This window comes from Choloepus didactylus, chromosome 12, assembly GCF_015220235.1.
Source record: "Choloepus didactylus isolate mChoDid1 chromosome 12, mChoDid1.pri, whole genome shotgun sequence".
In the NCBI taxonomy this organism is placed as follows: domain Eukaryota; kingdom Metazoa; phylum Chordata; class Mammalia; order Pilosa; family Megalonychidae; genus Choloepus; species Choloepus didactylus.
The window spans coordinates 60,144,607-60,171,144 of NC_051318.1; the positions used below are offsets into that span (position 1 = coordinate 60,144,607).

General features: G+C 33.2%; 1 protein-coding gene across 3 annotated transcripts in view; it reads left to right on the forward strand.

Annotated features, from left to right (window-relative positions):
• MYCBP2 (MYC binding protein 2) overlaps positions 1-26,538 on the forward strand; it is a 377,400-nt gene that overhangs the window by 207,551 nt on the left and 143,311 nt on the right. For all 3 annotated transcript variants that reach the window (XM_037800441.1, XM_037800440.1, XM_037800439.1), the window contains 13 exons: positions 434-625; positions 2,924-3,130; positions 4,550-4,681; positions 6,508-6,686; positions 9,021-9,163; positions 10,293-10,393; positions 11,025-11,243; positions 16,078-16,303; positions 17,891-18,009; positions 18,621-18,708; positions 21,289-21,338; positions 24,083-24,255; positions 25,401-25,545. In XM_037800441.1, the coding sequence (XP_037656369.1) occupies positions 434-625; positions 2,924-3,130; positions 4,550-4,681; positions 6,508-6,686; positions 9,021-9,163; positions 10,293-10,393; positions 11,025-11,243; positions 16,078-16,303; positions 17,891-18,009; positions 18,621-18,708; positions 21,289-21,338; positions 24,083-24,255; positions 25,401-25,545 (1,974 nt within the window). The remainder of the gene's footprint in view (positions 1-433; positions 626-2,923; positions 3,131-4,549; positions 4,682-6,507; positions 6,687-9,020; positions 9,164-10,292; positions 10,394-11,024; positions 11,244-16,077; positions 16,304-17,890; positions 18,010-18,620; positions 18,709-21,288; positions 21,339-24,082; positions 24,256-25,400; positions 25,546-26,538) is intronic.

Here is a 26,538-nt window from a genome sequence, read left to right on the forward strand (position 1 = left end):
GAATTTTGTTAGGACAATGGATTTCTCAAATGATTACTCAGTAATTTTACCTCTAAATATACCAGGAGTATTTACCTCAAATTGGAGTCTTGCCTTTTGGTAAAAGCTTTTTAAATGGGAAGAATATTTTCCTGTCATACAGGATTGTTACTGAAAAGTGAAGTAAGAAAATATGTGAAAATAACACAAAGTTAATAAAAACACAAACACCTTATAAAATATGTGGCACTTTTATGATACACAGAGACTAATAATTTAAAAAAGACATTTAAAGTGAAAAATAGTGAATCCACATACAATTGGATAAATTTATAGCAATTTAAAGTCTGATTTTTAAGGATATCATCTAGAGAGAAAAGATTTTGTAACTGGGTACTCATGTGCAGGAAAAATAAAACAATATCTTGGAACTTTGTCTTTTCATGTATCTTAGAGTGAAGAGAATATCGCAGGGATAACAAGCTTTCGTGAAGTTCTAGAGAAAATGCTGGTCATTGTTGTATTACCTGTCAGGAACAGCCTGAGGAGAGAAAATGAACTCTTTTCCTCCCACCTTGTCTCTAATACCTGTGGATTGCTTGCCAGTATTGTTAGTGAACTGACAGCATCAGCACTGGGATCTGAGGTAATAAATTTTTATATTTTGAGATTGGATAATAAGAACATGTTTAAAATTTTCATAGTTTCTTTTTTATGTGTTTATACTTTGCAGAAACTTTCAAAATGCTAATGGGTCAGCAGTTCTACTATATTTTGTTTCTAAAAAACAAAGTGGAATTTTCCCCTTTCCTGTCCCTCTTCTCTGCTCTTATGTATTTTCTCTCCCTTACCAGTTTACCCAGTACATCACAGTAGTACAAAGTATACTTTTTCTTCATATCAGACTATGTTCTCACCATTGCATAACCCTCTGTCATGCCCCAAGAAAAGCAAAGTTCACATTGCTAGGTAATGAGCAATGTTGTAGGAATATTAATAATGAACACATAGTGTAGAAAAGGTAAAGAGGGTTAAATCTTAGCTCAGCCCACTTGATTGCCACTATACAAATGTATAGGCATACCCTAGGTATATTGTGGGTTTTGGTTCCAGACTGCCGGCAATAAAGAGAATATTGCAATAAAGCAAATATCACAATAAAGTGAGTCACAAATTTTTTTGGCTTCCCAGTGCATATAAAAGTTACATTTATAGTATACTACAGTCCATTACATGTACTAATAGCATTATGTCTAAAAAAACAATGTGCATACCTTAATTGAAATGTGACACACAGACATGAAGTGAGCATATGCCATTATAAAAATGGCACAAATAGACATACTTGATGCAAACTTTCTATTTGTAAAAAAACACGTTATAATAAAACAAAGCACAATAATAGGAGGTATATTATATATGTAAAAGCCAGAATATGATTTTTTATCTCATCTATATCAAAAATTTTAATGGATCAAACATTTTGCTTGTGAAAATCACTCTGAAATATTTTCACGTAAAGGGACATCATTTTTCACCATTTCACTGCCCTACTTTGCTTTGTAATTTATGTAAATGTTTTCACTGTATTTGGTGACTCTTTCTATTTTTTTCCCCAAAAGCACACAGTAGGTTGGTTTTGAAAATTGTATTTAATATGCAATACCTTATGTCATTCCAATGAAAGTTTAATAACTAGCATGCATTGTGTCCTCAGCTCTCAAATTTCTTGCCACAACTCATAGTTTTTGTTTTTGCTTATAGTAGATTTATTTTAAAACCTATTCTGAGTTAACTCATTCAAATCTACACTCATTACTGAATAATAGTGATAGAAATTTTATTATCTCACCATAGGAAACACTTCTAGATTTCTTGGTTACCTTTGACTTTGGCCTAGGAGGCAATTGAAGCCCTTGCCAGAAAATTTTCATTTGCTTATTTATGCAACAAAGAATTATGAATGCCTATAATAAGTTTCTCTTCTGTACTAGATCCTGGAGAATGCAGGAAAGTCTATAATGCATAGGTCATCCTTGGAAGTTTACTGTCTAGTTATCCCCAGGGGATTAACCTTTCTAAAGAAAAGCAATATCCAAAATTGCAGGATGACTGGTGTACTACCTTTGGAGTTCTCACAGGACCTGGCTTAGGTGCTCTGTTCTTTTCAAGAGTAGTTTTCTAAAATGATAAACTTCATTTTTTTTTCCCCTCTGATAAGTCTCTGAAATTTCTGGGGCTAACTTAGATCAGAAGCAGACTCTGTAATTTAAAAAAAAATAAAATAAAATAAAAAAGTTTCAAACCAGAACAAATTCTTTGATCCTTCCTAATGAAAGTCCATAATTAATGTGAAGTTGAATGTGTATATCTATATTCAAATACTGAATGTCAAGTTATCACAATATATTAATGGTGTTCAGTCTTAAGATACAGAACATTTTCTTCAAATGACATCTTGTTGGGAAACTCCCAGATAAGAGGAGAGTTGGTCTGGTTGAAGCGGGGGACCTTGAGGCCACCTCTTCCTTACATACCTCCACCCAAAGAATCCCCAGTGCTCTGTGTAGCATGATTTGAAAGCCATTGGTGAGATTTTTGGTATATCTTTTCAAAGTGAGTGATAATTCATTCACTTTATGGTTGTGATAACTTAGAAATTTACAGTTTTGACATCAATTAAGTGAAAATACAAAGTTTTTTTTAATATGAGTAAAAGAAGAAAATAATATCAAGTGACATTGATTTGTGAATTTAGAATGATAAAGTCTGGTTTTATTACTGGTTTATCTCTTGAGAGAATATATTTTTAGGAAGGTTTTAAGCCACTTATTAAATATACATTATTTTGTTGGACTTCTTGGAAGTCTTTGGATGTTTTTGTTTAAGGTATATCATTAATGCTCAGGCACAGACTTGATGTGATTGCTTTTGTTGTCCACAGGTTGATGGGCTTAACTCTCTCCATTCTGTAAAAGCCAGTGCTAACCGATTTACAAAAACAAGTCAGGGAAGAAGTTGGAATACCGGGAATGGATCCCCTGATGCGATCTGTTTTTCAGTAGACAAACCTGGAATAGTTGTGGTTGGTTTTTCTGTCTATGGAGGAGGCGGAATTCATGAATATGAATTAGAGGTATTGGTTGATGATGTAAGTATCACTCTTACAGCATTTGTCTTGCTGTGTGGGTTGTGTAACAGAACTTCTAATAATTATAATAGTATGATGGATCCAAAACTTTGAGAGTTTAGCAGCTCAATCATAGGATGGATGACATTAAAGGAACTGAAAGTGAATTTTAGCTGATTGCTTGTGTGCCATCTCAGATCAGTTCTTCCTACATTTGCACTTTCAGGATAAATTTGAAGTGGAATCAGACTAGAAGTTACATAGCTAAACCTCTGATTATATAGCTAAACCTTGAATGATTTTTTTTGTTTTTGTTTTTGTTTTTTGCAATTGCCCTTTGCAAGAGACACAAAAAGCAATATTCAGACTGGTAATAACTTTCAGTGATTAAGAAATTTTGACATAGAGTGTTAATGGACGATTCTTTGTAAGCACAGTAGTTATGGATTTGTTTAGCTGATTCATTTATCTGTATTGTGCTATATTCTCTAAATTATTTAAAGTACTTTATTTTCACATAGCTTTATTAAAATGGTACAGAAAGATAATGTGTAAATTGTTTCCTATTAAATAGCAATCTTTCTGTAGCTTGATGCTTTTGAGCAAGTAATTTGATTATTTTTATACTTCATTAAGTTCTGTAAATAGAAAACTGGGAATAGTTTAAGACATCAGGTGAGATAAGTTCATTTATATGATTTGTGTTGAACTCCTCTGGAGACCAGATAAAAGTGAATGGTTTATGGTACCAAAATTTTTTTCTTTTACATGTATGAGGAAATACGAATGGCTAATTTTACACACAAGGAAATAAACTGCTTAAAAACAGTTCTGAAAAGCAATTTAATTATGTCTTTGTAAATGTATTAACTGATAGAAAAATATTTTGTAGTGATAAAGCATTTATCATTTCTCTTGAAGATTAAGAACTGCCTATAGGCTTCAAGGGGTCCATACAAATTATATACAAAATTATGTGGCTATGTACATGTGGACATTTTCCTGGAGAGAGAAAAAATCTACTCGTACATTAGATTCCCAGTGGAGTTGTATTCCAAAAGAGGTTATGAGCCTCTGGTCTAGAATTTTTTCTTGTGTTTTATAAACCCAACAATAGGAGGGAAATTTGAGTGTCTTTTTGAAAGTTAACTAAATTTGTATTTGTAGAATATTTTTGAGACAACAAATAACCAGAATTTATGGTGATTTAAATTAGTATATGTGATTTTTTAATAATCCATATCATTAATACATTGTGGAATATTACAAAGTTTGGGATTTTAATAAAATGGCTACACATATATAGTTCTTTAAAGATAGAATTATCAGTATTCTTACATAGGTATTCCTGTTTCCTCTTTTTAGTTTAAATGGAAATTAATTCTAATCAAAATTGTTCATACAATAAAATTAAGAGTATGGTGGATTTTATTTTGTTAGAGTGAACATGCGGGAGATTCAACTCATTCCCACAGATGGACATCTCTAGAATTAGTCAAAGGAACCTATACAACAGATGATTCACCCAGTGATATAGCTGAAATCAGACTTGACAAAGTTGTTCCTTTAAAGGTAATGTCACAGAAATGTTTCTGTTTCTGTGAAACATACATAACTGTGTAGTTTACTTTTAAAATAGTGTCAAGTATTCAATGAATTTTCTTTGTTAAAAATAGCTATACCCAAGTTGTCATTATGCTTCAAATATTTATGGAGTACTTCCTGTGTTCTAATGTTGTATTGTATAATATCTTTGCATAATATCTCAAAGTCTGGTGTAGTAGAAAGTACTGTTTTGGAGTCAAACATACCTACATTGAGATAACTGTTCTTCCACATTTTAACTCTAAGACATTGGACAAGTAATCGTTTAATACCTTTGAGACTCATCTGTAGATTGGGAAGGATAATATGTGTGTTGAAAGATGTTCAGATTTCATTAAATAGTGGAACCTTCCTCCATGTTGAGCACATTATAGAAACCCAACAAATATTATTAGTCCCTGTCTTTCCTTCTCTTATTGTGCCAAAACTCATTTTAAAAACAGGTAGTCTTAACAGTTAGTATTAACTACTAAAATTATTATTACATCAAAGATCCTAATTGTCTAACAATAACTGTTTAGCAAAACAGATTCTGCCTGTTTCTGTTGCTGCTGTCTCTTAAAATAAAAACATAATGGATTCACCATGATTTTCCCCCCAAATAAAAATTATTTTAAAAAGTAAACTGATCAAGGAAAAATAATTAGTTTATGTATTTAAAATCTTTCTTTTTTTGGCTAATACTCATAGAGTGTGGTTAAGAACTGAAACTAGAATCAAGCTGCATGTGTTTGTTCTGGTTTGCAATGTTGCCATTATGCAAAATACCAGAAATGGATTGGCTTTTATAAAGGGGTGTTATTAGGTTACAGATTTACAGTTCTAAGGCCATAAAAGTGTCCAAACTAAGGCATCAACAAGAGGATACCATCACTAAACAAAGGCCGATGGTGTCCGGAACATCTCTGTCAGCTGGGAAGGCAAATGGCCGGCGCCTGCTGGTCCTTTGCTGCCAGGTTGCATTTCAGAATTGCTTTCACCAGAATGTCTCTGGCCTTCTGTCTCTCTTAGCTTCTCTCAGCTCTCTTCTTCGTTCTCCTGGGGCATTTCTCCTTAAGCATCTGGGAGTTGTCTCTTAGCTTGTCCAGGGTAAACTCTGAACTTCATCTCTTAGCATCTCCAAACATCCTTCTGTCTGCATCTCCAAGAGTCTCCAAGCATCAGCAAGCATCTCTAAGCATCAGCAAGCATCTCTGTCTGCTCTTGAGCTCTCTTAAATACTCCAGTGAACTAATCAAGACCCACCCTGAATGGGCAGGGCCACACTTCCACGGAAATAATCTAATCCAAAGGTCTCCCCCACAGTTGGGTGAGTCACATCTCCATGGAAACACTCAATCAAAAGTTTCTACCCTAATCAAAAGACTAATAAGTCTGCCCCCACAAGACTGCATTAAAGAACATGGCTTTTCTGGGGGACATAATATATCCAAACGGTGTTCAAATCCCAGTTTCATCACTTATTAACACTGTGACCTTAGGCAAGTTACTTAACTTCTCTTACCTCAGATTCCTCATCTGTAAAATAGGGATAACAATGACACTTAACTCTTAAGATCATTTTAAGGACTAATCTGGTTAAATTATGTAAAGGACGTAGAACAGTTTCTGTCATATAATAAGCATTCTGTGTTCACTTTTGTGGCTACTGATTCATTAAAAATTCACCCAGTCATATACTCTATAAAGATGGCAAAATATTCAATATGTTTGTCCAGTTTGGTGCTGGAGTTCTTTTTGTTATCCACAAAATAATTATAATTATAAATATATTTTATGTCTTTATTGTGAAGGAAAATGTTAAATATGCTGTGCGCTTGAGGAACTATGGAAGCCGTACAGCCAATGGAGATGGAGGAATGACCACAGTTCAGTGCCCTGATGGTGTGACATTTACATTCAGCACGTGCAGCTTGAGTAGTAACGGCACAAACCAAACCAGAGGACAGATTCCACAGATATTATACTACAGGTAAGTGTGTGGAGAGAGATGCAGGAAATATTATAAACTAGTGGCACATATACAGTTTACTCCCAAGGTGGAAAATGCTATAAATGGGTAGTTACAATTAAATTGTACAGGTATCTTTCTTGCATATACTTGTGCTAATTCATGTAAAGAGGTTTCATTTTAATATATGAATTCAGTGTTTACTGAATTTTTGGCCATTATTCCTTTAATATCATTGACATTTTAATCTATTGGTCATATGCATTATTTGCTGTCACTTTATAATTTATGGTCTGCAATTCCAAATTTAAATGGAATTCATTAATTTCTTTTTATAAAATACCTGAAATTAGTGATTGGATCAACTCTCCCCAGGTAGTGGTGTTACCTTGGTCTTATTCATTCTACAGGGTATTTTTATCATTGTTATTATTAAACAAGTTGTGAGATTATGAGACAATCATGCATAAAATAAAGGATTCCCACGCTCACCCACTACAACACTTTGCATTTGTGTGGAACATTTGTTACTATTAATAATAACACTTTTTTTAATAATTGTGCTTTTTCTTTTTTTAGCAATGATTACCTTTGTTACAATTGATGAAAGATTATTAAAGTAGTTCTGTTTTGGTGTCTGTGAATCTTGTGCTAGCTCCTGGGACTCTAGCATATATAATCATATGTTTCTTATAATATTTTTATCTAAAACTACCCTTTACTTATACATTGGAAAATAAATAATGATTACCTTTAGGTTAAAAAAAAAAAAATTTAGCATTTCTCACTGAGTCTGGATTTTTTCTTTTAGCATCTTAAGCAGAATCGTAGGTAGTAGTGAGTACCGTTCACCATGTTTGACCTCAACTTGATTTAGCATCAAGTCATTCACTTTCAGAGGCTTGCTGTTTCTTCCATTTCCTTTATAAACTATCTGGGGACACTGCCTAAGCAGTTAGTACAAAATAGTTCTCTACATGCAGATTTTCTGCTTCCTTTCTCCCTGAGAAATGGAATAAAATAACAGGTATTAAAAAGCTGCATAGTGTCATGTTGCTGCCAAGATAACAAAACTTTCTAGTCTTTTTACCCGAATTATGAAGATCATTTTCTGTTACATAAACACTCCAACAAATAGTACATTATTCTTTCTCAAACTGTAGATTAAAAACTATGTCATGCACAAAAAAAGTTGTATATTTTGTAAAGCTAGAGAGCCCCTTTGCAGCATCTACTATCCAGACTTTATGTCATGCAAAATACAGTGTTTTCAGTGAACACTTGAGCTTGAAATACTATCCACTCTTATAGCTCTCAAGTTTACATTTCTAGCTTGGTCTCCTTTAAGCCCTAGACTGAATATCCAGCTCTCTTTAACATTTTCATTTGGGTGGCAATATAGAAGGTGATGATAGTTAATGTGTACTGCACTATGTTATGTGTACTTACTCTGTGCCAGGCAATGATCTAAGTGCTTTAGATCATTACCTAAGTGGTGTCTCACATAATCCTCAGTAACTCCAGGAAGGTAGGCACTCTTTCTAGTCCTGCTTTATAGATCAGGGAACTGAGACACAGAGCAGTTAAGCAACTTACTCAAAATCACACTTATAATGAACTATGGTACTAGAGTTTGTAGGCAGGAAATCAGACTCCAGATGACAATATTCTTAACCACTACATAATATAACCTCTTTAAGAATGCCATTTGTAGTTGTCTAACAGACATCTTAGATTAGCGTTTCAAAAGGAGTACCCATCCTTCATCCACAGTTGCAGCCAAAAACCTTGGAGTTATTCTTGACTTCTCTCTTTACCTCACTCTTCACATCTAATTCATCAACAATTCCTGGCAACTGTACTTTAAAAATATGTGCTAAATCTGACCTCTTCTACCTCTCCCATAATTGACAGTTTAATCCAAGCTCCCACTGCCTCTTACCTGGACAACTGCAATAACCTCTAAACTAGTCTCCCTATTTCTGCTCTTGTCCTCAGTTCTCCACAACTCAGCCAGAGTGATCGTATAAAGTGTAGATCGTATGAAGTATAAATCGTATTATGTTCCTCCCTTGCTCAAAGCCCTCCAATACCTTCTTATCCCACTTACTATCAGATTTAGAGTTGTCACAATAGGATCACATTATTTGACACCTGTTTACCTTTTCCCCTTTTCTCATTTCATTCTAGTGACACTTGTCTTCACTCTATTGTTTGAACTCACCAATCTTTTTCCTGTCTCAGACCGTTTCTAACTGTTCTCTTTGCCCTGGATACTTTTCCCTCAGATCTTTTAGAGTTAGATTATTTTCCACTTACCATCGTAAGATAATCTCATGTTTACTAATGTTACAGGAGTGAATTTGATGGAGATTTACAATCACAACTTCTGAGTAAAGCCAATGAAGAAGATAAAAACTGTAGCAGAGCTCTCTCTGTAGTGAGCACTGTTGTTCGAGCTGCTAAAGACCTCTTGCACCGAGCTCTTGCTGTTGACTGTAAGACTTTTCTTTCTTTATAGTTGTATTTTAGAATAAAGAATCTAAAAAGCATCACCACCCATCTATAGTTTTGGGTAACCCTAAACATCTCCCCCAAATCCACTTGCGTAAATTAAGTTCTTTGAATTCTTCTAGGCAAAGTCTCCGATTTGTGTTCTCATCTCTGTTCTCTCACTGCCATAATTCAGGCTGCCATCGTTTAAGCATATATCTGCTTTTTCATGGATGGTAGCATCCTAATTTCACTGCCACCTTTCCCCTCCCCCCATCTAGTTATCCTCCAGAGTTATCCTCTTAAAAACATTTATTATTGCCCCTACTCCTTACTGTTTACTGTTACATTTGTTCCTAAACCCGATTGTGTTTCAGATTCACCTGAGAAGCTTGCTGAAAATAGAAAAATGGTTGACCCATCCCCAGAGGTTTAGGTTGGGCTAAGAATGCGTATTTTTAAATAAGTGCCCAGGCTATTTTGATGCCACAGCACATAAAGAAACCAGTATTTATGGAATCATTGGCCTATAATATAAAGATCTCTATTGCCTAGACTCAGCCTGTCTTTCCAGCACTGTGTTCATGTCGTCAGCAAAGTACTTTCCTTGGAGAAATAGATGGCAGTATAGCTTAATAACAGCAAACATTTCTGGAGTACTTAATCTGTGTAAGCATTATTCTAAGCATTTACATGTATTAATTCAATTGTTCTTCACAACATTCAATGAAGGAAGTATGTTATTATCTTATTTTGCAAGTGAGTAACCTAAGGCACAGACAAATGAAGTAATTTGTGGTGCCAAGAGTAGTGGTTTAAAATCATGGCTCTGTTAGCCTCAGTTCTAATCCTGGCTTTGTCTTTTTCCAGGTATATGATTTTGGGGCAAGATATTTAAACAGGGTGCTTTGGTTTCCCCTTTTGAAAGGTGGGGATAATAAAAGTGTCATGTTATGGGGATTAATTGAGATAACACATGTAAATAAAACCCTTCGAACAGTGCCAGATCCTTTTTATAAGCAATCAGTGTCAACTATAATTTTGCTCAAGAGAACAGACTATAAACCTAGTATAGCTTATATACATTTCAATGAAATTACCTTCTAACTATGATTTTAATAACTTTTTTTTTAGCTGATGACATTCCAGAACTGCTTAGCTCTTCCAGTCTGTTTTCTATGCTGCTTCCCCTTATTATAGCCTACATAGGACCAGTAGCTGCTGCTATACCCAAGGTATGCAATTTAATTCTATAACTTTGAATTTTTTTTGAAATATCAACTTCCTTAGTCTCTGTATCTTTCTATAAAAAATTATATTTGAATACAAGCAGAGACAGACATTTAAATGATAGAAGTTACTAGTTAAACCTCTCTGTTCCTAGTTTTGTTTACTAGAATACTATGCTTATTGGCTTTTCATTTGAAGAATTTTGGAATTCGGAATATATTTTAGAAATATGATGTATATGGAAAGATCAAGTTAACAGATCTTTTAATTTACATGGTTGATGCTAAGTCTTCTCCATTTTCAAATAGGAGTAGCAATGTAAAAGGATAGGAGAATTTTCAAATAGTGAAATATTCAAGGCATGGAAGAAGTTGTAACTGTTGCTTCTTTAACATAATTAAAGATTGAGTAAAACCTAATTTACTGCAACTCATGAAAAGACAAAAGTTTTTTAAAATATAGACTAAGAAATCTTTTGAAACCATAAAAACAAATTTCTCTTTGAATGAAGACTTAGCTACTAGAAACTCTAGAAGGAAATTGTTAATAAGAGTAATCCACAGTTATAGTTGTTCATAATTTTAAAGCTACTTTCACATTTATTACCTCATTTAATCTTTTTCTTCCCCCTACTAGGTGGCTGTAGAAGTCTTTGGCCTTGTACAACAGTTGCTTCCCTCAGTTGCCATTTTGAATCAGAAGTATACACCCCCTTCATTCAATCCTAATCAGTCAACAGATAGCACCACTGGAAACCAACCTGAACAAGGCCTCTCTGCTTGTACAACCTCTAATCATTATGCTGTCATAGAGAGTGAGCACCCATATAAACCTGCATGTGTTATGCACTACAAGGTAGGCAATAATTCTTAGTGAGGATTTACATTTAAAACTGTTTGATTTATGTTGTATAATTCATTTTAAAGAGTGTTTAGCCTATCTTCAGAAGTATAACTTCTCATATAGTATTTAAATATAGAGAATCAGCCTGTGGTTAGACTTCTGTTAAGTATTTAAAAAGGGTATAAAATAGAATTTTTACTTTTGAGAGTGTAAAATTTTTTAAGAGTTTATAAGACTGCTTCTTGTATAGTGCAGTCTATAATGCTAAACTGCATGTTGTATATTGTAATAGTAATGGAAATAAACTTTAAAATTTAAAAACGTATTTTTCAAACTGACCAATATTTATACCACAGGTTGAGCAATGAAAATTTACATGCCCAGTATAAGTTTTAAATTAGTTAATATTCATAATGTAAAAAAAAAGTTACTTATAAAACATTTATAGATTTAATGTTGTTATGGAGTGTTCATAATCTCTTATTCCTTGCATTTTAAATTGCATTTTAAATTGTATCATGTAATTTAAGGAGTAGTCATCTACTTCATCAATTTATTATAAGTTTAAATTGTGTGTGCTTATAAAATATTAAAACTTTTTATCATAGAAAAGTTTAAATATATAAAAGTAGACCAATGAGTATAGTGTGCCTCACTTATCCATCATCCCAGATTCAGTGGTTATCAATTCTCAGTCAAACTGCTTTTACTTATACCCCAACTTCTTCCTCCCCTCCTATGTTGTTACATTCATGTTTATTTCACTATATATCTCTAAATGATTACCTTAATATTATATCCTTTAAAAAAACCATAATATTATTACTCTGAAAAGATTAGTAATTCCTTAATTATCATCAAATATCATTCAAATTTTTAATAGTTCCTTTGACTTGGAATCCAATTGACATCCAAACATTGTGATTAGTTGTATCTGTTAAGTCTCAATCTGTAGGTTCCTGTCCATCTCTCTGTCTGTATTTTTTTTTTTTCCTTTGAATTTTACTTGTTGAAGAAACTGGATCATATGATTTGTTGGATGGGACACTCTTTAACTTGCCTCCTGAGAGCTTTGAACATACTCCTTGTGGTCTTTCATGCCTTCCTTGTTGTCTAGTATAAGTTGATCCAGGTTCAGCATATACATTTCCTGCCTCAGATCTGTAACCAATCATTTTTCCAAAAGTGGTTCCTTTTAATGGGAGGGGATATTTAAAAGATCAAAGCTGGCACTAGTAATCTCATTGCTCCTGGGTTGGTCATTGTTTCTAGATTTTTATAGTACACAGAATTAATTAATACACTCAATCACACAAACACACAGACACACACAGATATAACTATACACACACATATTATTTATACATGTTTATGTATATGTATGTATGTATGCGAATGTTTGTATATATTTTTATATAGAAACATTTATATGTATATGCATTTTTTTCCTATTGAATTTCCAATATTATTACAAAGCTTCCTCCCCGCATATAGTAGTAGACTATGTATTTTCACTCTGATTTGCTTAAACAACACAAGGAGGTTGGCACATTTTAAAGTTAATTTCATAACACATCTTATGGTTATAAAAAGAGGCTGAGATTAACATGGCATCTAGCATTTGGTTACTTACTGATCACCCTGTGTATAGATTATCTAGGCTTCTGACTTTTGACTCCTCATTAGTGTTGGCTGATTTAGCACAATATGCATCTCCCAGTGGATGATCAAGGAACGACAGAATTATCCCGTTTTAATCAGATGATTTTGCTGCTTTCAGCGCTTCTGGGGAAAGGGCTAGCTGAAGTTTGAAAGAGGAAAGCTATTAATTAAAATAAAGTTAGGGAATAAGTTACCTGTGGATTTCATTTACTCACATTATGACTGGTCCCTCCTTATTGGAGGAAAACGGAAAACAGTCTGGGCCATTAATTTGTATATGCATTTTTTAAAGATAAAATAACTTTGAGTTTATATTGATGACTGTAATTCAAAACGAAGACCATAAGGTGTTACATCTGAATTGCCTTTCTCATATATCAAGAATCCCTATTTTCAATTGCTCTGGGAATATTAGAATTAGAGAATCAGTTATTCATTTGCTTTTCTTGAATGTATGTGTTTTTGGATTTTTTGGGGGGGGGCAGGGTTGTTTTGTTTTGTCCTTTGGGTATATCCCCTCAAGGATGTACAGTGAAATAACTTTTTTAAAGTAAGTTGTAATAATCCCTCCATGTGTGAGTATGCCACTAATTGGATCTACATTTGGATTCTTTATTTTATTTTATTTTATTTTATTTTATTTTATTTTATTTATTTTATTTTATTTTATTTTAGGTTTCTAGGAATTGCTTTTTAAATTTTAATTTTGTTTTAGGTTATTAAAAAGAATTACATGTTCCAAAATCAAATCTATAAAACAATATGTTCTATGAAGTATAACTTTTAACTCTTGCCCCTTCACCCTCTTCCTACCTTCCCTCTCATAGGTGACCTTTTGTTTTATTTTAATTGCATTGTTTATCTTTCCATTGTTTCTATTGATAGAGGCACACACACACTTATGCAGATATGTATGTGTTTGTTCATTTAGCTTCACATGTTAAGATATTGCCACATTTTATGTATTTATCTCTCTGTACTCAGCATTATTGCTGAACCATTTGAGAGTCAATTGCAGGCATTCTGACCACTCACCTTGTTCCTGAGGACAAGGAAGTTTCCTTGTATAATCACATGCAGTGAATTTAATATAAATGCAGTGCTATTATTAGAGTAGATAGTAGTATTATAATAATGTTACCCAGCTAAACATTCTGCCATTTGTCCCAACAATGACATATATATCATTTTAAAAAATCTGGATCCAGGATCCAATCTAGTTTGACACATTGCATTTAGATGTCAAGTCTCTTCTGTCTCCTTTAACCTGAAACTGTTCCTCGGTCTTTCTTTGTCTTTTATGACATGCAAAAATACAGAGTTTTCATAGACCCCCACACATATAGTTTTCCCTGTTGATAACACTTTGCATTAGTGTTGTACCTTTGTTGCAATTGATGAAAGAATATTGTGCTATATTAACTATAGTCCATAGTTTACATTAAAGTTCACTGTGTTGTACAGTCCTATGGTTTTTTAAAAACTTTTATTCCGTTAACATTTATACAACCTAACATTTCTTCTAACTGCATTCAAATATATAATTCAGTGGAGTTAATTACATTCACAACATTGTGCTACTACCATCACCACCATCTATTACCAAAACATTTCCATCAACCCAAACAGAATCTCAGTACCAATTAAACATTGACTCCCCATTCTGTAACTCAACCTTGCCCCTGGTAACCTGTATTTGTTTCTGACTGTGAATTTGCTTATTCTAATTTTTTTTCATATCAGTGAGATCGAACAAAATTTGTCCTTTTGTGTCTGGCTTGTTTCAGCCAACATGATGTCTTAAGGTTGTCTTATATATCAGAATTGCATTCTTTTTTACAGCTGAATAATATTCTGGTGTGTGTGTATCCACTTTGTTTATCCATTCATCGATTGATGGACACTTGGGTTGCTTCTCTTTTTGGCAATTGTGATAATGCCACCATGAGCATCAGTGTACAAATATCTATTTGAGTGCCTGCTTTCAATTCTTTGGGGTATATACTTAGAAGCAAGATTGTCAAGTCATGTGGTAATTCTTTACTTAACTTCCTGAGGAACTGCCAATCTGTTTTACACGGCAGCTACACCATTTTACATTCCTATCAACAATGAACTAGTGTTTCTATTTCTCCACCTCCTTGCCAACATTTGTTTCTTTTTCTTTTTTTTTTTTTTAATAGTAGTTGGTCTTTTTTCTTCTCTATCTTTTAGATGCAATATGGAGATTTTGTTAATCTCTACTTGAAAATGTCTGTTGTTTCCAGATTACTATTTTAGTCCTAGGTAAATTTTTTAGATTGATATCATACATAGGAAATTCTTAAGGCTTATATCATATCCTACATCCAATTCATAGTTTACTATTTGACATGGTACTGCTTAACTGTATTTAACTATTATGCCAGAATTCTCTCTGCCACAATTGTGACAGAAGCTTGATAGTGGCCATTAAAACACATGTAATTATTTGTCATCATAAAGTTACTTTATATAAAACTCTTTTCTACAGTAAACCTTTAAGAAGATATAAAAAAACTAGGCTTTTATCAGGTGTGTGTGTATTTATTTTGACATTTATTTTCATAATATATGAAGTTGTGGAATTTTTTTGCTAATGATAAAGAAGCATTTGTAACATATAATGTAAATGATAAATAACCTAAAAGTGGCTGTTTTACATTTTCATGAATTATTCATTTTTCATCAATATATTTTCATATTTTACCTATCAAATATCATATTGTATTTTGGTTTACCTACTTATATTCCTTGTGGGTATACTGACTGAAATAGAAAATTTTTTATATAAATAAACTATTCCAAAAAGAAAATCATAGTTTAGATTTTAACTATAGGTGAATGGCTATGGGAAATTAAGCCACTTTGTGATATTTTTTCTTATGCTTTCAGTGTGTACTTAGAAACATTATTAATGCGACTTCAATCTCTTATTAGGGAAAGAGAAATAGATATTGCTAGTGGGAAATGGAGAGAATTGATATTGAATATTATTTAATACTTTGATTTCTGATCATATTTAACATATTCTATTAATTTCTTGCTCAAAATTTATTTTACTACATGTTGAAAGCTTGTCGTGTTTCTCAAATTGATTTTAAAAGAAAACACGGAATTCTTCCTAACAAATCCAAGTGTCCTTTTTCCTGTTGAATGTTTTCAGGTAACATTCCCAGAATGTGTAAGGTGGATGACAATCGAGTTTGACCCTCAGTGTGGTACAGCACAGTCAGAAGATGTCCTCCGTTTGCTGATTCCTGTTAGAACAATTCAGAATGCAGGATATGGACCAAAATTGACATCTGTTCATGAAAATCTTAATTCATGGATAGAATTAAAGAAGTTTTCAGGATCATCTGGGTGGCCTACTATGGTTTTAGTGTTGCCAGGTGAGTTGGTTTTTGTCTCACTTCTGGTTTATATGGTAAAAGGTATGCATTTATGATAATGTACATTTAGAAGGAGTCATCATTGAATATATTTATTTCATTTTTAGTTGAATTTATAGAGTACCTACTATGTATCTGGATTGCAGATGACAAGGAAAGAAAATGCTCTGGTCAGGGTTCGTAGCATAACCGTGAGGATCTTGTGAAGACAGCAGAGTAATATTGAGGGTTCTGCATAGTTGAGACCAGACTATAGAAAAAATGAATTCTTTATTTTATTCTCCTAGTAAGTCTAAATTTTAAGTACTTATTAAGGGACTTTCACGAGAATTCATGAACTACATGCCGAATTGTGTTAAAGCTATTGAGTTTTCAATTTATTTGAGATTGTGTGTGTGTGTGTGTGTGTGTGTGTGTGTGTGTGTGTGTGTCAGTGAGCCAGTGAGAGGGGGTGGGGAGAGTTAGCTTACATTATTGCTGTTACTGTTATTTTCCTTTAAAATAAAGTTTTGTTTTTAGCAATTTAGCCATAGCTACTTAATCTGATCCTTCAAACTAATAGCCATTTTGAATTCAGAAACTTCTTCCTTCTAGTCTGAACTGCCTTTTAGTCAATTCTACAGTATCTAAAATAAAGGAGAAGAGTGTGAATAATAAGCTGATAATACCAAAATAAATCATATTTGTATTAGCATAAATGATAGGTATACACATGCATGCATTTATTCATTAACTCTTTAGAAGGGGATTGGGAAAGCCAGATGCCAAGATAGGGGATTTTAGTAGTTTCTTAGTTTTTTAGGGCTGCCATAACAAAGAACCACGAACAGAAAATCTTAAAATAACTTAAATGTATTCTCCCTCAGTTCTGTAGACCAGAAGCCCAAAATCAAGGTGTCTGCAGAGTTGGTTTCCTTGTGCAGTCTCTCAGGAGAAGCCAGCCCATTCTGTGTCCCAGCTTCTGACAGTTGCCTCCAGTCCTTGGTGTTCCCTGGGTCATAGACACATCACTCCAGTCTCTGCCTCTGTCTTCACAGGGGCTCGTCTCCCTGTGCATCTCCTTCCTGGGGCCTTTTCTTCTCTTGTATGGACAAGAGTCTTATTGGATTAGGGCCCATCGTAATCCGCTGTGACCTCTTCTTAACTTGATTACATCTGCAGAGACCCTATTTCCAAGTAAGGTCGCATTCATAGGTGCCAGGATTAGGACTTCAACATATTTTGGGGGATACATAATTCAACCCATAGCAGATGTTGCCCACTTTGAAACAGAAAGTCTAACGTAGTCACTGACTATTAATTTACAAAATGATTGCCCATGTAATTTAAAAGTAGGAAATTTGATTCAGAGGAGAGAATTTGATCATAAAGAAAAATCATAACAATTCCCTTGGATTGGTTCTATTGTTTCCAGTTTTGTTTTTTGCAAAATTTCTCTCACATAGATACAGTATCCAAAAAAAAAGTCTATATAGGTTATTAATATCTTGATTTTTATTGCTGCCTATAGTGCAACGGATAAAAGGTAGGTAAATTTTAATGAAGTTGCTTCAGATTTTGAACTTAATTCTAGCTTTTTATTCTTAGGAAATGAGGCCCTTTTTTCATTGGAGACTGCATCAGATTATGTGAAAGATGATAAAGCTTCTTTCTATGGTTTTAAGTGTTTTGCAATTGGATATGAATTTAGCCCTGGACCTGATGAGGTAAGAATGAATTATCTTTTAATTCTGTTAAGGAAGTTTGTATTTCTAAGGGCTGCTATTAAATTTTATTTCTTGCCTATATTTGAAAATATTAAAATTTATTTTAAGCTAGGGTGTGTATAATTTAGAATATTTTGTAGTTAAACTGTGTTGTGATCTGTTCTGCTACTTTTAAAACATGAAGAAAATGGAGTTTGTGCAACATGATCAGCCTTTAAAGACTTGGTATAATTATTCCTGCCCCAAACCTTCTCAAGTGGCTGTACCTTTCTGAGTAAATAATAGAACTTGATTTCACAAAGGAACTAACTTACTATCTCTTCTAGATATTTTAAATCATACAAGAAAACAAAACCAAGGACAAAATTTGTCATGTCTCCTTAGGGTAATGAATGAAAAATTCTTTGGACTATGAAAAACTGTAGGCCTGAAACTGATAGCCAGCATGAGATAAAACATTGAATCCCTTCCAGCTCTCGGTTTAATCATTAGCTAGTTCATGCTTCCTTCTAGTTTCAAAAGTAATGCTTAAATGCAAGTCACATTTGCTGATAACCCATATTACCTTCCAAACTGTTTTTAAAGCTGCTAATTTTTTTGCAATTCCATAGGGAGTCATTCAGTTGGAAAAAGAATTAGCCAATCTTGGTGGGGTTTGTGCAGCAGCTTTGATGAAAAAGGATCTAGCACTTCCTATTGGTAAGTCTGGTCAAGTAGTAGCTGTTTACTTTATGAATTTCTTTTTAATTTTGAAAGTAGTTATATTCCTTATAGAAAGTTTTGAAAATATATTAGCAAAACGAATTCCATAATCACTTACACTTATGAACAACATTTGCTTAATATGCTAGTAGTTTGGTTTATTTCTAACAGAGACTGGAAAATATCTGCCAGTCTTTTTTTATTTATATACACATCCGCACACATACACACCATCCCTTATGCAGATGCTATTTTCCAGGCACTGGATTAAGCACTGAGTATATAATATTAAACGAAAAGTTTGAGATATTTCTTAAATAGCCTAGTAGAGATATCAATAGGCATTTGGATATTCATTGTCTGAGGCTCAGGGACAAATCAGTAACAATATCATTTGAACATAGGTGTTATTTAAATATGAGAGACCATTTGAAATGTGCATATGAAGAGATGCATTTTAAGGAATTAGCTCATGCGATTATGAGGCAGGCCAGCAAGCTGGAAACTCAGACAAAAGCTGATTTGTAGTTTTTAGGCAGAATTTCTTCTCCTCCAGGAAACCTCAATTTTTACTCTAAAGGCCTTCAACTGATTGGATGAGGCCAATCCACATTATTGAGAGTAATTTCCTTTCTTAAAGTGATCTGATTGTAGATACTAATCACATCTACATAATACCTTCATGCCAGTATCTAGATTAGTGTGTGACCAAACATCTGGACACCATTGCCTAGGCGAGTTGATACATAAAATTAACCATTACAGAGGGAAAGTATATAAGATGGCTGAGGACCAAAGCTGAGACTAGCCAGAATTCAAAGGTGGACAGAACAGGAGGTGGAGACTGTAAATAAGAGCAGCCAATGAGGCTGGAGAAAAACCAGGAGAGTGGATGGCATGCTGCTGAGATGTCAGTTAAAATTTGTCTTAAATTTGAAAACTTGTGGGTTATTGATATACTCAGTAAGAAATATTTCAGTAAAATGATACAAGTATAAGGCCGTTTAGAGTGGACTGACAGAATGGAAAGCGAGGAAGTGGAGTCAGGTTGAATACATAGATAGGTCTTTAGAAGTGTTTTCATATGAAGCAGAACAGAGGAATGAGGCAGTGGCAGAAATGGTGCTTGTTTATGTGATGCAAATGTGTATGATATAAAGATTAATTTGCAACCAAGAAGGTAAAGATAAAATGTTTGCTAATTATAATATTTATGTATGAGCCAACATTTTGTTTTCCCAGTATTTGAGAATAAAAGGCTTTAACTGTATTTTCCCAATCCTCATCCCATAGTCCATCTGTACCACCCTTTCAGACTACCCTTCATATTTTATCCTTTCTTTCCTTCCATTCTCTTTCTCTTCTTTTCTTCCTTTTCTATTCTCTTTCCTCTTTCTGGTTCCTTTCATTCTTCTCAGTTCCCTGGCTCCTACATGTCCTTACATGTGTAAGGAAATGAGACCTGTGTTCTATTCATATGAGGAAAATTAGTACAACCTCTTTGAAGGAAACTTGTCAATAGCTTTTGAAATTGTATATGCATACAGTTTTTGACCAAGCAGTTTTTTATACCTGGTTGTACAAATGCACAAGAAATAAATATTCAAGATGGATTTAGGTAGCGGAGCTTATGCTTGTAAAATCCTAGACGCAACCAAAATGTCTATTGTTTGGAAAATGGTTAGATGAGTGATGGTACATCAATACATGGGAGTCTGTGCAGCTGTTTAAAAAAAGTAGACTTACATGTCCAGACAAGGAAAGATGTCTAAATTATGTTAAGTGAAAAAAGCAAGTTGCAGAAGAGTTACATTATCATATATATGTATAAACATATATTTGCATGTGCAGGCATGTGTGTATGTGCACACATACATATGTACTCTTATTTGCCTGGAGTTTCTAGAAGAATAAGAAATATTCTATATTCTGTAAATACTCTATGAGAATAAGAAACTATTGACACTGGTTATCTCTTTGGTGAGTGGAACTGCTGGTTACAGAGGTAGAAAATTTTGTTCTGCACTTCTGTACAATTTGAATCGTCCCCTTGAACATTTGTTAATTTAATAGTAAAATGTTGTACCTTCATTACACTATCAAGTAAAATTCAATAAATAAAATATGTTCTGTACTAAGCAATAGAGAGGAAAATGGCTAGAGAATACAGTCACTACCATATGTAATTTAGGGAGCCACTGTTGTTTAGTAAATGTATAACTCTTAGATAAGACAACCAAAATAAGGGCTCAGATTCTGAATAATCAGTTCCTTCTCTTTTTTTGTAAAAAGTAAATAAAATTCAAAAAGTACATCATATTTATATGCATAAATATATATGTTTTGTAAATCACTTGATGGGTGCTTCTTTGAGTATTGCCTTGAGAATTGTAGCTTATAATCATTCTGAAAATATTTTACATTTTAAAAGGCAGACTCACTTAGACATACCCAAAATGCTAACGGTTTTTTCAGTCCGGAATATTAGAATTGCAAAACATTGTAATGAATGCAAAGGACTAGAAAGTTAAGCTAAATATTAATAAATTTTAGTGAAACTTTTCATTTGCACAACAGGTAATGAATTAGAGGAAGATCTTGAAATTCTTGAAGAGGCTGCATTGCAGGTATTGTACCAGACATTGTAGGATGAACTTTGTATGTTAATTTAAAAGTAGTTTTTTCAGTCAAGTCAACCTGGTTTTTCTTGAACCTAGGATTCATTCATTAAGTACTTTTATCTAATCATTGGCAATTACAAAGATAATTCATAATTGCTCCCCTTGATGAGAGAGAACACTGTGAACCCTTACAATACAGTGTGGTGGGTGTTAACTTGGAGTTAGACATAAATCTTTTGGGAGAAAGAACAACCAGGGGCCAAGGGTGTAGGGGAGGGCTTTGCAGAACTGTGGAAATTGAAGTTGGATCTTGGTTTTATTTTACCAGTTAGAATAAGAGGAAAGGCATTTCACAAAGGAAACTGGAAGTTTATGGTTGTATTATAAATTCTGGAAGTGACCAAAAGTGAGGTAGGTGAAGTCAGTGAATTCAGATTGTGATAGGCCTGTATGTTATAAAGTAAGAAAGCAATATAATAGCCTCTTAGCTTAGAACCAGTTGTCTATAGGCAGTTGGAAGCCTTCAGTTTATTATTGTTTGCTTGTGGTTTTTTGTTTGTATCTTTAGACATTAATAAACTATCATAGTTGACACTGTAATGGAAATATGTGAGTACTCTATTTCAGGGAAATGCTTTTTGGGGGTCTATTATTATGTCTATCTGCAATATTTTATTACCCAAAATTGCCAAGAGGCTTTTATATTGCTTTCTTACTTTATTAGTCTGAATTCATCTAGCTAGTGATTCTTAATAGGATGGTAACATTGGAATCTCCTGGCAAGATTTTTCAAATTATAATACCTGCTTCCCTCAGGCCAGAGATTTTGAGGTACTACTAATTAGCATTACTGATATACTGAGAGTATCAATGATGTAAACATTTTGCATATTGAAATGGTGTGAAGATAGAAGAAAGATTGAGAATCATTCAGTTAGGTCAGTGGTATCAAGACTTGAGGATTTTATGGATTTATATTTTTTTTCCAGAACTAGGGTTGATGCTTTTCTGTTTTGTTAGATAAAACCACTTTTTCAAAAAATACCATTTATTATCAGCAATACTTATAAAAGAAACGGATTTTAATACCCCACAGAAGAAAGATTATATTCTAGGAATAAAGGACTCAATCTGGTCTGTTTTTATTTTTTCTAATTTCACCATGGACCAGGGCACGTACATCATTGAGCCCACATTTCAATCATACTTATATTCTGTATGTAGTTAGTATATTTAAATAATATCTACAGGCACCTTATGCTTTATAATATCTTTAATATATCTATTTTAATAGTTAAGACTTTAAGGTACTATCGCTTGCATTTTACTATTATAGTATCCAAAGTTCAGAGAAATTATGTGACTTGTCCAAGAACTCAGCTAGTTGGGAGACAGATGCTACTACCCAGGTCTTAGAATTCCTAAAGCTAACATTTTATGTTTTATTTATTTCATCAGATAAATTGATCTGTCCAGTAATAATAAAACAAACATTTATTTAATCTTAACTTTACCTAACTTTATTGTAAACATTTTGCATATTTTCAATTCAATCGTCATTACTCTGATTTAGAGACATTTATTTCCATTTACAGATAAAGTCAAGGCACAGTGAACTTAGATCACTTGCCTAGGATAACACAGCCAGTAAATGATTGACTGGGCTGGAATTTGAGCTCTGGCAGTTTGGTGACAAAGCCCATAATCTTGTCAACCATCCTCTGATCATAGGGAACCACAGCATGGTCATTAATATTAAGAAACTTCTTGGTTTTAAAAATCCACCCAGCTTTTTGTTGTTGTTTTTTGGTACCTTAAGGTACAAAATAAGACAGCATTCTAGTTAAGGAGAGCCAACAAGGAGATTGTTTGTGATTCCTCATTACAGGGGTTATGTTTTATAAAATGTTATTTAGGCCAGCTATAAAGAGATCCTTTAGATTCAGGGATGATTTTGTTAGCCCAAGATCACACAGCAGGTAACTTGTCCAAACTGAGGATTTGAACTCAAGTCTGATGCTAAAGATCACAATTTTTGAAATTACATAGTTTGTAGAATGTTGAAAATATGAGTGTATAAATTTGATAGTACTGAAAATGTAATCCTTTTTTATAAAAAAATTTTTTGTTTTGAAAATTATTATATAGTCATTAAAAGTGTCTCAAGTTTCAGCATTTAAAGCAAGTCTTTGCAAAAACATTTCTTGTCAGATAGGTGAAAACTAAAATTTCAGTTTTATCTGCCTTCTTTTTCTCAACTTCAGTAAAGCTAGACAGTCTAATGTAATTTATGTGCAGTGGCAATCAGGCTTCCAGTACTTTTGGCCAAGTCAAGACCTTGGTACCCACCCACCCAAGATTTCACAGACAGCTTACCAGGATAGCTGCCAATAATGAGGATTAAAAAAGAGGGAAACCTGTAAGCTGCCTTGCAGGGGAAGTCTGGTCCTGACAAATTATATGAACCAATCCACTCCCACCCCGCTATGGGGCTCAACCCACATGCTGTAATCTGTCATTCGGTCTGACCATCCAAAAAGTCACTTTTTCGTGTAGGGGTGAAAGAAAGAAGGAACAGAATTTCCTACAATTCCTCCTGGATTTTCTACTTTATTTAAGAGAATGAACACCAGGGGATGCAGAGAGAATGATTTCTCCAGGAAGACGTTTGTATAATTGCTTGCACATTCAAAAAATCCATGCAAAGTTTTATATTTTAAAATACATAAAGAATCTCTTTCACCCAACAGGTGTGCAAAACCCATTCTGGTATTCTTGGAAAGGGTTTAGCTCTTTCTCATTCACCAACTATATTAGAGGCACTTGAAGGGAACTTACCACTTCAAATTCAAAGCAACGAACAGTCCTTTCTGGATGATTTTATTGCTTGTGTTCCAGGATCAAGTGGTGGAAGGCTTGCAAGGTAGTGTAATTTAAGAGAAATGAAAGAAAAGTCATTATGTCTTAAAATGTTGCCTAAAATAAAGTTTTATGTGTTTTGAGCTTGCTGAATGTAGTTACTTTTCAAAATATTTTAAAAATATAGTATAGTTGTTACTTGTTTCAAGTTTCTGGGGTGAACGTTTTATTTAAAAGATATGTGGAACACATGGTATAATTGAAAAGTCCATATATTTGACAGTAATATTTAATATCTAGACTAATCTCCTAAATTTATTACTGTATTTTATGTTTAAGTATGATTTTTAAATATTCAGATAGATTTAGAATTTAAATCAAATCACTTGAGTTTTCAGACTTCTGATTTATTTTTGTTGTTATTTGCTTTCATTAAAATGAAAAGAAAAAAATATGCTGGCTAGTATAATTTTACTGGTAAAAAATTTTTAATCCAACTTCTTTCTGGTTTTAACTTTTAAAATGCAGAGATTAACCTAGCTATTAAAAACCAAAATGATGATGTAGAGGAATAGAAAATCTTATAAGTCAGACTCACTGCTACCTTGGTGGATGTTTTTATATAATGCACGAGAGAATTACCTATTAATCATCTCACAGGATAACTTGAGTGTAATAGGATAAATTCAGAAATCTATAGAAAAATGGCAAAATTCACTGTAGAAAAATGGCAAAATTTACATGGAAGGGAAGGAATTAAGGAAAATAGTTGAAAATTACGTGAAGATGGATAGTTCACCTTGAACTTAGCTGCTTTGGGCAAGTGTAATGCCATATCTGTCCCTGTTTTTCCAGGTAAGTTGTTCTTTCACAAGTTTTCAGGCTTGCAAATTTAGGCAAAGCTCAGTAAGAATGAGTGTATTGAGGACCTCAGGTTATTCTTTTGTTATTTTAAATTAGCTACAGTTAAAATCTCAATTTTCCTGATTTTAAAATTATTTCTGTATTGTGTATAAACATCAGAAATTTCATGTGCTTGACAGGTTTCTTAATGAATTTGTCATTAGTGATTTCCAAGGTGATTATCACTGAATAGGCATTGAAGATATTGTTTGAGAATTTTATGTGATACAACTTTTCTTTATTTTTCTTGATTTCATGGTAATCATTTAAGATGCTGATGATTGAATGTGTTTTTATTATTTTTAGGTGGCTTCAGCCAGACTCCTTTGCTGATCCTCAGAAAACATCTTTGATCTTGAATAAGGATGATATTCGCTGTGGTTGGCCTACCACCATAACTGTTCAAACAAAAGACCAGTATGGGGATGTGGTACATGTTCCCAATATGAAGGTAATAACATCTGAATTAAGTAGTAGACATCTATATATTGACTATTGTAACTAATAAAATTTTAGAAATGGCTAGTTCTTAGAGTCCATTTTTTTTCTTTTCTCTTTATATATATGTCAAGGAGGAAGCTGAAAAATTGACTGTTAAAATGACTTGCTTATATTAAATTAGTCCCTAAGCTTCCAATCTATACATTTTTGGTGTTCCTTTATTTTACTTTTTGCTAGGTGCTATGGTGATTCAAAGGAAGAATAAGAAAGTGTCCTGATAAAGAGTGCTAAGCACATAGAGTGAGGACCTTCAGTACATAGTGATTGATTTAAAAAATGAATGAACAAATACATTTTTAAATTCTATTTGTATTTTTTAAAAGTCTCAAGTACATTCTGCATTTGTTATTATTGAAACCACATTAAAATAATATTGATTCTTCCTAAATAAATTTAAAATACATGAATTTAGATGGTCAAAGAATTAAGAATGAAATAAAGTCATGTGCTATCCATGAATATAGAGTTCTTTGAATACCTTTTCCCTGCAACATTAATTAAAAGTGAAGTTTTAAAGCCAACAATAATGCATATCCTTTGTGACATAATCTAGTACTGTAAATATCTCATTTAAAACTTTCATATTTCCAAAAAATAGGTTTTGAATTAAAATTTCTGTAGACAATCCCCACCCCATCCTCTCCACACTCAAAAAAAAAGTTGTATTACATAGTAATTTGATTGTTTGAAGATTAGAGTTGATTAAGCCACAAAATTCTTTTTGCTTGCAGAATGGTTAATTTTACCACAATATTACTTTCAGTAGAACTATTTCATGTATTCTTTAGTTCACAGCATGAAGAAGCACAATGCCACTGTCACCTCCTACCTGATTCATAGTAAAAAAGATAAAAGACGCTGTTCACATGTCTTAAGACCAGTAAATAGAATAGTATGGAAAAGCATATGAATTTGATACTACATAAAAATCAGTCTTTAGCAG